Source organism: Procambarus clarkii, chromosome 10 (genome assembly GCF_040958095.1).
Source record: "Procambarus clarkii isolate CNS0578487 chromosome 10, FALCON_Pclarkii_2.0, whole genome shotgun sequence".
NCBI classification, from domain to species: Eukaryota; Metazoa; Arthropoda; class Malacostraca; order Decapoda; family Cambaridae; genus Procambarus; species Procambarus clarkii.
The window spans coordinates 42,719,877-42,738,290 of record NC_091159.1 but is presented as its reverse complement, the minus strand read 5'-3'; the positions used below and the strand labels follow the sequence as shown (position 1 = coordinate 42,738,290).

Here is an 18,414-nt window from a genome sequence, read left to right as displayed (position 1 = left end):
ATGTGAGCGAGTGGGCGCTGGATTATACAATTTTCAGTCGTTTGTTTACATAGTTTAGGGAGTTTTAGGTTGTTTTTGAGTTTGCAGGCATCAGAAACAGCCAGCTGTGGTTTGTTTCATCTCACTGGTTTTCTGGGGGGCTTCCCTTGGTGGTGGCATAAATGATTAACTTAATATAGTATAAATGCCACAGCTCCCTACACCTCTGTGAGGGGACCAGGTTTTGGCGCTGGGTCCCTGGTAGGCCAGAGAACTCGGCGACTGATGGCACCTACATTGGAGATGGTAGCTTCAGGGAGCCATAAGGGGCTCTTTCCCAGAAAATACCATATATATATATCAAAGAAAATTGTTTAAATGCTGAGAAAACTAGACAACCAATGATGCTAATATTACACCTTTGAATTACTTCATCTGCTGCCCACTTCAGTTAATGCAGTATATCAAGAAAAAGTCATTCATAAATGCATATTATTTTAAGCTTACATTTTCCTCCTTTATACAAGATGAGGATTCAGTTCATTATTCAGATAAATGGAAGTTCACCAACATCTTAAAAAACTGACTATAATGTACATGCTTGTTTAACTAAAATGTAAGTAAAGATTACTGTTCCATTTAAAGAAATACATAAACTTGTGCAAAGGATAACAACTATGTACCACAATATAAAAGAGGAACCCAGAGAACAGAATTAAACAAATCTTTTCATAATCAGGAGAAACCTTTCAAGTGATAAAAAAGGCAACATGTCGAGGGAAGTATGGATCAACACAAATTACTGTTCAGGAACAAACAGTATAGCTAAAAAACCATCAGGAGAAGGTTTACCATTATTATTTTAATTTGATAAGTGCTCTCACATGACAGTAACGAAAACTGAACACAAATTTCTTGCAACTGTGAATAAGTTATACAACATTAATGTACTTCTGCAGTTTGACAATTAAAAGAATTTAGAAAAAAATATGGAAAACTTACTTATTTCATCCATAATTACTACATTGTCCATTGCAACATTAACACTAAAGTTGTTCCATTCATCAAATGGTGTCAATTTCCTGAAGAAGAAGAAAAGACTTTATATAATGGTGTCTTTAACATACTGATACCTCAATGTTAATGATGTAAAAGAACCAATGTTTTAAATATCTTGTTCTGCCATTTACTCGATTTAACTAAGCACTCTTTCTCATCTGCACATGAGAAAATAGTGAGGCACTGTGACAGGAGCAAACTGGCATCTCCAGTGAACCATGATGAGCCTCAGTATCTCAACCAGGAGTTGAGCTTATCACACACCCTCAATATTTTATCATACATACATCACAATATTGTAATTTCATTGTGCATCTTGGTATATGCAATACAGCAAACCCCTAACTTACTACTGTATATCCTTAAGCATCTCTCTCTCACTGCATTTCCAGTACAGTAGTACAGTCCTGGTAGTACACTCGGGTTCGCTCTCGACTCACTATTGAGAATTCCTAGTTCAAATTCTGGGCAGGAAATAGGTACCCAGGAGTTAGTCAGTTTGTTGTGGGGTTGCATCCTGAGGGTCAAAAGTTCGACCGTGGGGGGAAACGCGATATAAACCTAACATGTATACAGCCCATCCTCTTGTTTAGGTAGTACTTGTAGTAATGATGAGGACCACTGTACATATACCGACGTAAAAGGCAACTAGAAAGTAGAATTCGGTACTATTGAGTTTGAACAAACTGGAAAAGTTTTTGTACTGATGTTGGAAAGAAAACTTAACCTAACCTACCATTCATAGGCCTAATACACACTATCTGAGGCCTAATATAGTTCATATATGTGCTATATTAGGCCTAGGAATATTTTAGTTTGGTGTTTAGTTTTTTTTCAGACTATGTAAAGTGAATACAGTACAGTACCAAATTCTACTGTCAAATTGTCCATTATGTCTATGTATGTACGATGGTTCTCATAGTTACAAAAAGTACTATATGGAGAACAGGATGGAATGATGGCTGTTTGTCCCATGACAATAAATCACTATTATTATTATTATTATAAATCACCATAGTACTATATTTAAGCCATACTGCACTGTATTTTCTCCATGTACGTTCTGATGAGTGGAACTTAAAATCTTAGTAAAAGTATTTTTTGCATGAAGTATGTTCAGCACTCATCCCATGGCTAATATTCTTCCAAATACATTATTTTAGTAATCAAATTATTCTAGTATTTAAAGAGATTCGTACCAATACGGTTTCCCATTGTCAGACATGGGCAGTCTTTTCTGCTTATTGAGGTCCAAGTAAGTCAACGACTGACCTAGCTCCAATCACGTCACATGATGTTTTCTTCAGTTATCCAAACACCCAGAAGTACAGAGGTGAGGCTGGCATCCACTTCTTAACAGAGGTACAGGTATATATACCCTTTAATAATGCTCTAATGACATTTCATACAATTATTTAGATGGGAGCAAAACTATAAGAAAGAATTATGGGTTAGAGAGTCAACAATCATACAATAAATGAGCACATGTTTAACACCTTGTCTGAAAAACAAGTTTCTCCATCACCTTGTCTGAAAAACAAGTTTCTCCATCTTGAAATATTCAAAACAATTACCAGGTTCTCAGGAAGATAAAACATCTTGTTCCATTTAATAGCTTTTACAGCAGACTAGATACGGTACCCCTGCAGTGCCTAGGGAAATTTGGTGTCACGGGTTTCTCCCTTACACCCTCCCTGACTCTCTTTACACACACCCTCCCCATCTAACCCGCCCCTCTCCATATCCTCCCATACACTCTTGTCCTCAACATACATTCCCCCATCTCCTCCCAGCATAAACACACTCAGCCATCTCCTCCCTCCCTCCCTGGCAACACATGCCCTTTCCCCATCTCCTCCCTCCCTCCCCACACATGCCTTTTTCCCATCTTCTCCCTCCCCCTGCCCACACACGCCCTTTCCTCTATCTCCTTCCTCCCTGCTTACACACACCCATCGCCAGTCTTCTCTCTCCCCCTGCCCACACACGCCCTTTCCCCAACTTCTCCTTCCCTGCCCACACACGCCCTTACCCAGTTTCCTCCCTCCTTACCCCACACACACTTTTCCCTGTCTCCTCCCTCCCTGCTCAAACATGTCCTTCCTGTCTTATCTACACTCCTTTTCCCCATCAATGTGACTGAAAGATTTCAGTTACATGAAAATGAGTGTAGGAGACCTACAATGAAAATCTATATAAAAATATCTTTTGAAAATCAATATCTAAATTCACTACTTAAAATGATGCTAAAGTCCATGGACTCAGGGCTGAACATTTCACTTCCATAGACTATGTGAAGGCGAGTCGACTGAGGCTGTGGACCCACTCGGGAGGCACTGGGCCGACCCTGACCCACACATGACACTCCAGATAATATCCTGCAAAGTTTAATGAGGCTAGTCCCAAGCATCTGGCCTCCAATCTCGAACATTCTCTTTTACAGATACAGATCTGATAAATTAGAGGCTTTTATGATGTAGTTAACAAGTGAGCACAGGGATAGTAATGAGCTAACCAGACAACTTTTCAGACTGACCCATCAACCGGAAAACATTTTTTCTCAACAAATTGCAAATAAATATTCATTTGATATGCATAACCAATGTTTGGATATAAGGAAAATTACTGTAGTTTAAAATAAATTATATGAGTAGTTTTTATTTTGAGTTTGTTGAATTTTCTCAATACAGTACACATACTGGGTATACTCCAGGTATAGTACCAACATCGGCATGATGGAAACTGCAAAACTGAAAGTTGGCCACATTAAACCACACAAATTTCAAATTTTTATTCACATACAAATCAGCCCCACAAATTCCACTGTGCAGAACCAGGCTTTTATTTTAATGTATCGGTGTAAAGATTTTGTATAATGTTTTTTCTGTAAACAAAGTTGCAATTGTATAAATTATTATATTGTATCTCTTAAGTTGTTTTTAAACCTCACCTCATAACCTGAGCAACTGTATTTGGTCCATACCACTCTCCTATTGGCTTGCCCTCATCCACTCCTAGTTGTGATATGATGTGCAGTGAGAAGGTAGCACACTTGTGATCCTCAAACATGCCCATGATCCTTAAGTATGTTTCATTGGATGTTGGAGGAGTCCAAATCCAGTCTCTGCCTGTTGAAGAAATTAATAAAAGTAATCAGTCACATCAACACTCAACTGAAGTTCAGTTGTACAAATTACAATTGCCACTGTACTTAGAATTAAAAAAAAAAGTCCATGCTACTGTGAACTCACTCAATTGTGCTCCAGCTCATTGGACTCGCCTGTAAACCTTCTGTCAACTCGAGTACTGATTCCCGAGCCTTTTTGAACTACCACATCTACATTTAAAATTGTGCATGAAGTTTGCTTCCACCACCTGACTTCACAGTGTGTTCCATTTGTTCACAAGTCTAACAATGAAAAAAAATTACTGTAAAAGCACAGTAATCTGAATTCCAGCAACTCGCATATTCGGGAGTTACCCAAATTAACCCATGGATAAAAGGTTATGAACATCATTTTCAAGTAAATGGCAAGAGTAGCCGAGTAAATGGAGGGAGTAGCCAGATAAATGCCAAAATTAGCAGGCCATATAAATGGCAGCAGTAGTCAGATAAACGGCAGGAGTAGGCGGGTAAAGAGTGGGAGAATCTGGATAAACGGTGGGAGTAGCCAGATAAACAGAAGCAGCAGCCAGAAAAAAATGGCTGGAATAGTCAGACAAATGACAGGAGTAGCTGGATAAACAGCAGGAGAAATATGAATTATGTTGGCTGTGGTACAAATAATTGTGAATATTAATTTTTGGGCATTCCCAGTAACATATTTGGTTAAGTTGAATGTTTGCTTAACTCAAGCGTTGGTGAGCTTCATATGGTTCCAATTCCTGAGCATAGTGTAAAGTATCTGTGGCATTTTTGCAACCCCCTCTCAAAGGAATTGATATGGAAGACATTGACATTATTTGGGATGGATATTACCTAACAAGGTTAACACAGAAGGAAACTGAATACACAGTTGAGCAACCTGTCCTCCAAAAATGATACTGTAGTACTTTACTCGATGAAAAGTTAAGTTTTCATTAATTAACATACACTACTTTTTATTTATTTATTTTTGTATTTATATATACAAGAGTTCTTACATTCTTGTACAGCCACTAGTACACGTAGCATTTCGGGCAAGTCCTTAATCCTATGTTCCCGGAATACGACCCCCGCGAAGAATCGTTTTTACAACCAAGCACCCATTTTACTGTTGAGTCAAACAGAGGCTACAGGTAAGGATTTGCGCCCAGTAAATCCTCCCTGGCCAGGATAGGAACTCAGGACAAAGCACTCACGGACTGCCAGGTGAGCTTCTTAGCACCACGACATGGAGACTTATTATTTTAGGGAAATTCAGTACTCCAATTACTTTACTAATTTGACAGAAAATAGCAAATGCATTTAGAGATTGCTGTAGCACAAAATGGAAAACTGGAATTTAGTATAAATTCAGATAAACAATAAAACCAAATTAAGTTTTGTACCACATTTAAATTTACAACTTTAAATTTATTGAAGGGTTAGAATGCTTTATTAAGGATACACACACCACAGACTCTACTAATTTCAGAGCTAGAGGGGGATCACAAACTCAGCTATTCATATGCTACAGGGACCACAAACTCACAGCTAATTTCATATAATAGAGCATTGGTTTCAACCTTGTATTCCCCATTTTCCATCTACATTCTTATAAGTGGAGTCCTACAACCATGTTCTCACCTGTGGACCCCTTATAACTACGTCCTCACATTTGAACCCCTACAACACCAATGATTTAAATAGTGCAGTATTAACACTGCAGTGGGATCCTAGGATTTGAACGTTCTCATAATACATATTATTTCCTGGCTGATGCTATATTTGCTTGGTTATGTTTGCTAATAATCAGGTCATCAGACATCATAATTCACAGATCTGTTACGTGTTTTTCCTTCTATGAGTAGGTCGGATTGTGTCTTGTATCCTGTACAGTATTTTGTTTCAGTTCACTATTTCCACCGTAACCAAGTACAATACTGTACCTGGAACTTATCATATTATTTTCCATTTCCCAACTGAAGACTCTTGTTAATATCGGTCTGTAGTTTTTGTGTCTTCAACAGAGATAATTTTCAAGCCGATTTTTGTACTGTACAGTATCTGCAAGGACTGACACAAAGGTGTGTGAATTATTTTAGTCTATATCTGATATGAGAGTGAGAAAATGCAATAGTGCCAGGACTGTGCCCTGGGGTCCAGAAATCTTCACTAAGTTTGAACTTTATTTGATTTGATTGATTGTTACTCTGCATTCTGTCTGACAGAAATTTGAAAATCCAAAGCCCTACCTTTTGATCTCATTTTATGGGCTCTCACTCATGGTCACACTTATCAAATACCTTTACAAAATCTATGTATACAAAATATGCATTTTGTTTTCCTTCCAATGCGTCTATGATTTTGTCATAGTGGTTGAGTATGGTAATTGCAAAAGGCAGGATCTTTCTGCTCTGAATCCATGTTGATCTGGGTTGTAAAGTTTGTTGTTCTCCATAAAACTTGAAATTTAATCACTGATCACTCTTTGTAAAACTTGAATTGTGTGATGTTAGTACAACTGGTTTATGATTTTTTGCCAAGGCTTTACTACCTTCCTTTGAGTGGTAGAGGACTGCAAATTGAAGTGCTTCTGGAATCTCTCCTGAATCCAAGCTTTTCCTCCATTTTACACCGAGCACTTGTGCTACTGGTACTTTACATTTCTTTATGTACTGAATATTGAATTGCAGGAGTCTGGACTTTGGGTTGCTTGCATGGGGCATGCTGTCAATTTCCCTTTCAAAATCTTCTGTGCTTTTGTCATTATCAGTTATATTGTCAGAGGTTTCGATATTGTTCATAAAAATTGCTGTCTGGATCTTCAACTTTCATGTTGTTTATTGGTCTGCTAAACATAGCCTCATGGATCTATGGGTCTTAAGATTTAAGATATCACTCATTTCTTTGTCATCTTCTATGTATGAACATTCCCTTGAAAGTATAGGTCCAATAATTAAGGAGGATTTTGATTTTGCATGTGAAAAAGTATTTTGGATTTTCCTTAACTCTTGTACAGTTTTCTGTTCCAATTTCATTTTCTCAGACTGGTATGATTGTTTAGCATCTGCTATATTTCTTTTATCTCCTTGTTTAGATTTTTTTTGACAGCCATGTCTACTTAAGCATTTCCGTAATTTTTTCCTTCTTTTGTAATCATCTGCATTCTCTTTCTAGAGTGGTCTTCTTTCTGACCCTCCGTAGAGGCACATGCTTCAAGCAGACTTTGTTCACTTCACCAGTCAATTTTTCTATTGCTCGTGTGAGACTTTTGTTATTTAAGACTGTTTCCCATTGGATGTTTGCAAATTCTATATTTTCTTTTTCCCCAGTCAATCCACTATTATTAAAATTGAATTGACTCACAGCTAATCAGATACTGTATTAGGGGTTATCTTGAGATGATTTCGGGGCTTTAGTGACCCCGCGCCCCAGTCCTCGACCAGGTCTCCACCCCCCAGGAAGCAGCCCATGACAACTGACTAACTCCCAGGTACCTATTTACTGCTAGGTAACAGGAGCATCAGGGTGAAAAACTCTGCCCATCGTTTCTCGCCGGCGCCCAGGATCGAACCTGGGACCACAGGATCATGCGTCCAGAGTGTACCAGTGGCTGTCTGCTCAGCCACTGGTTCCCTTAGATCATAGACTAAGATTAACAAATTAAAGAATATACAACATGCAGAAATCTTAAGCTCAAACAAAGGGAATTACCAAAGGACATCGAAACATACTGTACCTAAATGTCTTCGGAGAAGAGCTTCAGCTAATACCATCTGTCCGCAACGCAACATACATCCCCAGCCTTTGTCAGATGTGTAAGTTGTATCACTAATCTGAGCAAAGTTTCTCCGATACGTTAGCCATATCCTCGAATGTACATCATTACGAAGAGGTTCCAAGTCTAAAAATAAATTGACTTATTCAGAAAAATGTGGATCATTGGCAGGAAAGAAATAACTGAATTCTACGGTAAGAGCCATATACAGTACAGTACAATACTTCATTATAGCAAAATGAATAAGTAAGTCAATACAGTATCTTCCAGTTCCAATTCATGCACAATCTGTCAACCACACCTGAAAATTGCAGCTTTAAGACCATTACATTTTCTTCCATAAATTGTAAGCCTATTTTCCCTAATAAGAAACTGACCTGTCTGTGTTGAGTACTCTTTTCCTAAGATCCATACAGGTTCTTCTGACTTAGGGAAGTCTTCTGGTTCACTCATTGCCCCTTCGTACGTCATACACGCTGCAAGTACATTACCCTAGTATACAAGTTAATACTGCACCACATTTAAACATTAATTAATACTGTACTTTACAATAACACCATAACCATGTCACAGGAACAATGCTAGTACTGTACATCAAGAGAGGAAAATACAAATATAAATTAATTACTGTACAGTTATATTTAAAGTAGACTAATACTGTAACTACACAAATAACTAACATACTACCATTTTAAAAATTTACTGCAAAACCAAAAGTAGAATATTTTTTAAAACCTACTAAAAATCATGGTGGAAAAATTGCCATATAAAGACGATGGTAGAAAATTGAATAAATCCACTAATACTGTATATTTAGTCACTCCAGCTGGCATATATTTAATTACTGGAGCTACTATACTATGTACACTCCAGACGCCCAAGAATTCGTCAAAGAGCAAATAACAAAATAACAAAATAATTAGAACAATCATGCCCATCAATAGTCAGCAACCTACAATACATACTTAACACCATTCAAAGCAGGATCACATTCTTTACACAACACCTTAAACAGAACATAAATGTCATTTTCTAAAGCTCTAACATACCTATCATCTTAGAGAATTTATGAAGTCGCCCAATAATAATATAAAGGTAAGAATCGAGAGCTTGTATGATCCAAACCAGGTATCTGCACCACCGATATGGAACTCTATGGACCCATCTTCCAATCATGGTCTATAAAGAAAAATACACAAGTTCAACTGAAAACTTGAATTGTATTCTTTCAACTCTTTTTTTTTTTTTTTTATAGCTACGCCTTTCATATATTAAACCTCAAAATATTAATGAATGAGAGCAGTATTTAAAAAATTAAGAAGCACAATAAAAAATATTGTAACTACGGTATATGTAACATCATATCCTGGATCAGAGAGGTCCTGTCCACATTTGTAGTCAAAATGTGCCATTAATTTTATCACAAACACATTTCAAATTAAATGCTTTTTATGATTCAAATATTTGGATTTATAAAATACAAATGCAACTGAAGTGGCTATTAAGTTAGTGCATAGTTATACACTTTGTAAGCATCTTAACTGCTTAACCCTTAAACGGCACAAAACACATAATTATGATTGGACATAACATCAGTTTTTCAAACTTGCACATACACTTTCCAATTTTTTGTGCATAATCAACTAGGAAATGCTCCAACTTTGTCGAAATGATCACCAAAGTAACTTGAAAAACAAGAAAATCACACATTTTTAAAATAGAATATTGAAAACTTCATATTTTCAAATCAGATTAGAAAATATAAAATATAACAATTGTTCTTTTGCTGTTATGCTCTCAGAATAGCATATGATCTTCATTTTCATCAAATTAGAATATAGATTTTCGGTACAGTTTACTGTAAAAAAATTGTCAATATGGCATTTGAAATATGCGGCAAATTTAGAAGAAAAAAATTATAACTCCAAACGTTTAGGGTTTATGAAAATCTATTTTATAGGGATTGTAGAGCAGACAGCTGTGCACACTATATGTAAAAATGGTGAAAATCAGTCAAACTGGATTTTTTGATCTGACTGAAAGTTGAAATTCTAGTTATAGATATAATTGAAGTTGAAGTTATCGACAATGAATAAGGTAATTCAAATTTGTTAATTTACTTGTATGTTTTAATAAACATTGTTTGACATATAACTTTCAAATATGTGAAAGTTGTAGGTCAATGTGTGTTGAAATGAAGTCAAGAAAAAGTAACCCCCCCCCAAAAAATACTGTACAATATGGGGATAATTATAATGATTTAGGGGTGTGACGATAATCTCCTTCAAGAGATTGAGCCTGCTCTTCCCTCCAAAAATACGTCGCTACAAATATATAAAACTACTATGGAAGAAATGTCCAACAACGACAACAACATCTCCAAGGTTTGCCAGAGAGCAAAACGTATGCAGCCAGGAACACCTGCTCCACCTCAAACCGCCAAACTACCTGTCTTGTCGCCGGCTCCTCGCTGATTGGCTGCGAGTCTAGCTGCAACTGCACTCCACCCACCATACTACTTGATGTCTGGGGCCGCCACGACCTCAGTCTTCAGAATATTCAGTGCTTTCATACGGTTAACACGTCTTCTTGGTAGACTAAGCTGTGGCTTACGTGTACTAAGAGAGGTGATAGCTTAAAGCCAATATTCCTGCACCTCTCATTTTATTGTATATTGCACAGCTTGTTATTGCTCACTTGTCTTAACGTAACTTTTCATTTTGTCATTTGATTATTCTTATTATTTTGATTGATTGATTTTATTATACGAATTTGTATGTCCATTTTATTCATGTTTTGCTTTCTTTAACGTAATTAAAATTCCATTGTTAAAATTTACGTGTTTTGTGTGTCTTCTCCTTACCTTACCACAGACGAAGTTCCAGATTTTCTATTTTTTTTTTTGATTCTATGTGACGAGGCCATACCCCTAGCTTTGAACAGCCGAACACCAACGCGTTACCGTCACAGGGGATATATTTAGGGAATACTTTATATAAAGTGAAAAACCCTAATTATCAAAAAACCTAGAGACAAAGCAAATAGAGTTTAAAATCTGTGAAAAAATCGGCAAAAAAATCAAAGTACAGGTACCACGTTCTGCAAGTTGTGACTGGTTTATTTGTCAACCAATTTCGTTCATCTTCACATAGTTAGGGACGGGTATGCATTCTCCAGGATGTAAAGGTTACAAAAAAATCAGATAATAAACAATTGAGAAACAAAACACTAAAAACAATGAAAAAAAGGATCCCCCCCCCAAAAAAAAATATTTTTTGGACATTGATGAAAGTAACAGATATTCACATTGGGCAATGTATTTACAGTATATGATATATAACAATATAGAGCATAACAACATACTCATTATTATTTGTACGTATTATTATGTATTACTCAGCAATGCTATAAAGGCACCAGCTGCATATCCACTTTGTCGACACTTCTTACCTTTGCTTTGATGTCCATAGGGAATGGAAAGGATGGGGGAGGTAGAGGGATGGGGAGATGAAATTCAGGAAGAGGATGTGGGTGTAGAGAGAGAGGAGGTTTGAAAGTTCGGTGGCCTGTCCACCATGGGTTGACATTTTTGTATGTGTTGTTTGTTTGCGTGTGTGTTATGTTGGGTTGTCAGTACATTGGCTGGGGGGGCTAGTGTTTGTGACCTTGTTGGTGTCCTAAAGCACTAGAGCCGATGGAGTTGGCTGAAGGAGGCTAATCTTAGAAACATCAGGGTAGTTACACTTCTGACGCCACGACAAATGGTTTTTTGGTTTTATATTTTTTTTGTTGTCTTCTTACCACTATTCATCTTTGTGCGTCGGACAGGTCTCTTTATTACTGCATTATCCATCAGTTCCAATTAATAGGAGATGTTCTCCTTATCAACAAATATTTTTTTTTAAATTGTCTAAAATCAATTTCTAAAAATATTTTGATGAAAGTTTCACGATGCTAAAGCTAATAAGTTGGAGATTTGTTTAACTTTTTAAGAAATTTTTACATATATAATTCAAATATTTTTCGCTTCCAAGCCCGTTTTGCACCGTTTAAGGTGCAAAGGACAGTGTGATTCTTTGTGCTCTGGTCCTCAAAATACAAAACACATCCTTCCCATGAATATATTCACAATACATCCTAAACTAATGAACACAGAGAGCAACGCGTCATGAGGATATTCTTAATTATGAGGTCGTTCCATCAGTTTTTATACACAGCATAACAATGACATTTTATCATTCGAGAAATATGAAGTGATGTGTGTTTTAAGTACTTTACTGTGAACTAATTTAGGCTCAAAAGATATTGTTTTGTAGATAACTTATAAAATACTGTATGTACAATATCCAGTGCTGTGGTCTGAAGATCAATATTTGCATTGACATTAAAAATTCCTTCCATTCACTTAAAAACCTGATAATCGATAGTGAAGAATTTTGAGCTAGTTTGAGTGAATCACTTGTTGCGTATGACTCATTTGTCAAGTTGTTTTGTGGTTTTGAGACTGCTTTCTGTAAATCCTCCGGTTGTCTGTAAAGGCTCACTGACTTTCTAGAGGCTTCAGACTGTCATCTGCTCCCTGTGCTTCCGAAAGGTGGGAGGAGGGGGAAGCCAGGTTCTGGTGCCAGTAAGCCAAACAGAACTTCAGCAACTGATGTGACCCCTTTTGTATGTACAGTACTAATCTCATAAAGATAGCTTCAGGGGAGCACCCCAGTGGCTCCCTCCAAATAAGTGCATTTAGTTCACTTACTGAATACAATCTAAGTTTATTAATGCAGACAATGAGTCACAATAACATGGCTGAAGATATTTTTGACCAAACCACACACCAGAAGATGGAGAAATGATGACATTTCGGTCCATCCTGGACCATTTTAGAGTTGTGTGATAAATGAGAGGAAAGTACAATACAGGCAAATAAGTAAGGTAAGCGTTTGAGATAGGCGAGCAGGAGGTAAGAGTAAGATGAAAGGTAATGCAGACAAGGAGTCACAATAACGTGGCTGAAATATGTTGACCAAACCACACACTAGAAAGTGAAGGGACGACAACGTTTCGGTCCATCCTGGACCATTCTCAAGTCGATGGTGTTTGATTCACAATCGACATGAGAATGGTCCAGGACGGACCGAAACATCGTCGTCCCTTCATTTTCTAGTGCGTGGTTTGGTCATGAAAGGTAATATTAAGATGAAAGGTAAGACTGGAATGAAGGTAAGAATAAGAGGAAGGTAAGAATAAGAGGAAGGTAAGAAAAAGGGGGAGGAGATTTAAGTCAAGTTTGTTAAGAAGGTTGGAGCATTTAAGTAAATACTGTGAAAGGGAAGAGTCAACAGCAACAAAGCCAGGACTAAAGTTCATGTTGGGCACGTTGTGTATCAGAGCAGATTCAAAGAGGCGGGGTCTGTGAAAGAGTAGAGGCAGGAAAGATTCTTTTTGAAGAAGACCAATCTATAGGATAATTAAGAGTCCTTAACAAGACAGACAGAAGAGTGCAAAGTTTGTGTCTGCAGATTTAACACTTCCTTTGTGTCCTTTTGTGTTAAATATACCAATGTTAAGGACAGGAAACCTGTTAGGTTGATGAAAAAAAAAAAGGTTTCCCAAGTAACAAGTGAGGCTGCCCACATGGTCAAGCATACACTTATTAATCAGATCCAACGGTTTTTAACCTCATTGACAAAGGAACATGCATGTCATTCATTGCACCTCGCATACAAAATACCTGGTAAAAACCATTTTCCTTATGTTCCAAGTTTATCCATTTCTTATTATTTTTAACTCGGAACAATTACAGTACATTACTACTGTACACAACGACATTGTATCTGGCCTTCATAGTCCCCGCCAATGCTGTTACCTACACCTACTGACAAAATGAGGAGAATTATGAAATGCGTGCACTCCCCAAGTTGTGCAACACCTGTCTGACAGAAGCTAATCTCAAATAAATGAGTTATGAACATTTGATTACTCATATATTAATTAAACTACAGAGCTAATTTTGTAGTAGAGGTTGGCCACTTTGTCATCACGTTCCTTAGTCATAATTATTCAGTATTACACTAAACTGTACAAGGAGTACAACAACTGACAAAATCAAATACCAGTATTCCAACTTCACAATAGGTTGCACAATGAGGAGCTGGCTCTTTCACAACCAAACTCATCATACCGTACAGGAATTATAGGTCTAAAAAATAAAATTCATCAATATTACAGAAAATTAAATTGGTTTCCAATAGTCAGATAATAGCTTCAAAATTGTTGGGCAATCAAATATCCACTTAAAACAATCTGGCTTTTAACGGTCAAGTTTTGACTCGGTTTGCAGAAAGCTTCTATGTAGGAATAAAACTCCATCATCCAAATAATATATCCATCAACTATCCATCGTTGAATATCCATCAACTTTGTATCTTACCTTGTATGTATGTACCTTACCTGAATAAAAATGTATTTATTTATTTATTTAAAATCATTGCTACAAGTCACTAACCTAGTACTGTACAGTCTTAGGCAATTCAAAGCATCATTTATTCACAACATACTGGTGTGAGATTTTATTAAGCTGGATTTTGAAAATCGGCAGTATTTTGGCATAATTATTTATGGCTTTGGTAGGTAAGAAGTTCCAATGATTTAACCCTATGGACAAAAATCCATCTCCTGTTTTCTGTGCTGCATTGTGGCTTCTTGAGCTTGAAACCACTGTTCCTTGTTCATGTTACATCTGACCTTTTGAAAAAGTGGTCTGGATCAACATCCTCCAAACTATTCACTATTTTAAAAGTGTCAATGAGATTAGCTCTATCATGTCTGGTTTGTAGTGTCATTAGCCCTGTGGCCCTTAACCTTCCTGGTATGAGTCTACTTAGTTCAAGAATGATTTTTGTCACCCGGTATTGAGCTTTCACCAAAGCAGATATATCTTTCTGAAAATGAGGTCTTCATGCATGGATACAATAATCCATGTGGGCGGTGCACCAGTTACATAACCACTGACGGTCCAAGAGCTAATAGCTCGATTCTGCAGACACAAACAGTAAATACTGTACCTTCTTTTCCAGGAAAAGTTTCGTTTGACTGTTCCTAGTATTTTTTTTTATTATTGCAGCGCCCATATGCAAACTTTCGATGATTGGTGGATTGATGCCAAGGTTCTTTTCTTCATCAATATCCTGCAAGGCAATGTTGTTGACTTGGTAGTTGTAAGGTGCATTGTTATGCCCCACATGCAAGGACTTGCAATTTTTTTATATTGAAAAGGCAGTCTTTTGCCCACTTGTGGCATTCATGCAGATCTGTTTGTAAGGCCTCAATATCTTTGTCACTTCATACTTCAGCCTTAGTCTTTGGGTCATCTGCAAATTTGACTATGTGGTTTGTAATATTCTCATTTATGTCACTGATGTACAGTACATGACAAAAAGAGTTAGTCTGAAAATGGAACCTTATGGAACAGATTCATTCCCATTTAAAAAGACTCTGCATTCTTTGTTTTAACCATTGTTTTATCCATTCTAGTACTTTACCATTTTTTTTGTGTTCTTGAACTTTCCTTTCCAGTCTTATGTCATATCTCATCAAAAGCTTTAGCAAAGTTCATGTATATTACATCAACTGGAAGTCCTTTGTCTGAATAGCTGGTTACCATTTCCAAAAATGTGAGGATGTTTCTAAGACAGGATTATTGTTTTGTTATTTACTCAACAAAACAATTTTGAGTTAATTTTACTAGATTGTTCACCACGATATCTTGAATGATTCCATTCCTTAGAATTCTCTCCATGAGTTCTATGCAAAGTCAAATTAATTGGACAATAGTTTTCTGCTGAGCTTTTTCTACCTTTTTTTTTTTTTAAATACCTGAAGATACATCCAAGGAAGAGAGATGTACATCACTGCAGAAGCTAAAATACGGTTAAGCTGCAAACATTGATGAGCTTGTGTAGAAATTATTAAATGCTGAAGAGAAAGATGTAATGGGTGTGGAAAATTTGTCAGAAAGCATGGAAAAGTTGTACTGAGAATTAGGAAGAAAAGGCTGTGATTGTCAAAATTATATACAAACATACTAAGTAAAAGAATAATATGTAAATGCATTACAGCAGTTGGTTTGCAAGAATGTACAAATTTTAAATCCAACCTATTGCACTTCCTTTGAAAAATGTAGCAATTGGAAGACTTCAGAAAGTAACTGCCAAAATTGTATACAAGGTGGGTTCCACCGTGAAAAAGGGGTATGTCCGCCATTCAGTGCAATATATTTTGTAGTGCCAAACCAACCAGCATACACCCTAGACCTGCCTGTACCAAACAGGTAGCCGGACACTAAGGAAGTAGGGAGAGTCCTTTCTACAAGTCATGTTAATTATTTATATGCAAGATAATCAATAAACATGTCAGAATCCTCAAGATGGCCTATTACAACACCAGCAGCTTACACTACAAGTTGCCTGTATTAGGCTTGTCTATAGGCTTAATACTATACATTTTAAAAATAAGTTTTCAAGAATACACTGGCAGTACTGATCCAGCCAGCATTTCCTTACCAGTATTCTTAGAGTTTAGAGCACAGAATTTCATATAAAAAATTATATTTTTTAAGTTCTTTGCTTACTAATAGCAAAGTACTGTATTAAAATGCATGTCTAGGAATTTTATCATCATAATTATTATTGCCTCATTTCAAACTTCTGTAATTGTCTTCGATGCAACCTCTTAGGTTGCCTAACTCCAGGCACCAATTTACACTTAAGGTGAACTAAGACATGAATGGGGGGGGAGGACATGCCCACCCATTTCTGTCCTGCCCAGAAATTTAACCCAAGATCCTTGATTGCGAGTCGAGAACAAAGTCGCCTGCACTACGAGACCTTGTATGTTAGTGTCCTGGCCGGGGGCAAGACTGGGAATGACTCGTTAAGCAACCAAATATTCATTGCTCCAACATATGATAAGGTACAATCTGAGCTAAAGGTAAGGCAAGGTAATTATCAAAAGAAGGCACCAAACCGGGAAGGCTATGTAGCACCATCAAAGTGCGAAATAATCAGAGGGCGCTAAGTAAGTAATTATCAAAAGAAGGCACCAAACCGGGAAGGCTATGTAGCACCATCAAATGCGCAGAATAATCAGAGGGCGCTAAATATCACCAAGGATGCCAATACGAGAACAAAAACGCATAAGGCGAATGTTATCAAAAGTATCCGAGTCATCAAGAATTCTATTGAGGGACAGGTGACCGCGAGGGGCAGTCGGAAAGCAAGACACACGCTCGTCCTGGAAGGCAGGAAATCTGAGCTAAATGTTTTGTTTATTGCACTGCATTTAGCTACCAAAAATATTGAGAAGATAAAACGTGGCAGCAAGTCAAACATACTTCTTAACCTAACAAAAATGAATTAACTCCCAAAGTAACGGGATGTTACATATAAGGAATGATATAATCAGTTTTTCTTCCCCTCAATAATACACACAAATTCCCCTTAACAAAAAACATTATTTATGAAAATAAATAATGTCTAGCTTGTCACCTTCGCCAAGATATTGACTCCCTCTCCTCGTCAAGGCCGCTAGTGTTAGTGGCCCTTGGGTAAAACTCAACTAAATATATATATACCAGAAGGTACATTGGGTTGTGAGAGTCTAAAACATTGGTGTTTTTAGCATTACATTCTTGCAAAGCCACTAACACACACAAACAGTATTTTTAAAGTCCTTAAACTAACTGATAAATGTAATATGGGTACACTGTAGCAGAATTTGAGTTCAACATAATACTGTAATTTATTTATATGTTGACAGTATTGATTACACTGGCGAAGTTGCATGTCTTAAGTACTAAAATTGGGCGAGTGGGTAACAAAATACTGTGAAAGTTTGGCGCACTAAGTGGGAAACCGAGGATGAAATTGGGTACTTTTTTGGTTTGACTTTTGAATAAAGTATAGTTTAGACAATCTTTTAATTCATTAGGGAGCGAGTTCCACAGACCGAGTCCTTTTATTTGATTTATCCTAACATATGAAGTAATGAAATCCTATTTGCAATTTCTTAAGAATTAATTTTCGACTGGTAAAACTAACCACAAAGACTTTCCACACAACTATTACAAGCGCAAGTGATGAGTGTCAGGAAAACTGGACTATCCGACCAGACCCATCACTATTCCGTCAACTCATTACCTACTATCGCGTACTTTCACACAAACTCTCACTCTAGCACCGTACAGGACGCGTGAGAATGAGGGCGACGAGGCAATAGTGAGAGAGTGAGATAGGAATGAGAGAGAAAAAGGCAGTAGTGGTCACCTGCTATGATCTCGTCCATGGTCACTTGTCAACTGTTTGTTGTCTCTGTGACGTCACCACCCGCACCACGCTTCGAACTCGCCTCAAACAACTACACCAGAATTAATATTTTTTGTGTGTGGCTTTCAGAAATCCTTGTCACCAGTCTATTCTTG

The 18,414-nt window shown here is 37.1% G+C and overlaps 1 protein-coding gene across 4 annotated transcripts in view; it reads right to left on the bottom strand.

Annotated features, from left to right (window-relative positions):
• The window catches only part of Atg4a (Autophagy-related 4a), a 34,341-nt gene extending 15,927 nt beyond the window's left edge, over positions 1 to 18,414 (bottom strand). The window contains exons 1-6 of one of the 4 annotated variants that reach the window (XM_045725457.2): positions 18,260 to 18,414; positions 8,990 to 9,119; positions 8,318 to 8,416; positions 7,902 to 8,066; positions 3,989 to 4,166; positions 982 to 1,061 (exon numbers count right to left, since the gene is read on the bottom strand). In XM_045725457.2, the coding sequence (XP_045581413.2) occupies positions 982 to 1,061; positions 3,989 to 4,166; positions 7,902 to 8,066; positions 8,318 to 8,416; positions 8,990 to 9,116 (649 nt within the window). In that variant the 5' untranslated portion in view covers positions 9,117 to 9,119; positions 18,260 to 18,414. The other 3 variants (XM_069321931.1, XM_069321930.1, XM_045725465.2) reach the window with 3 other exon arrangements.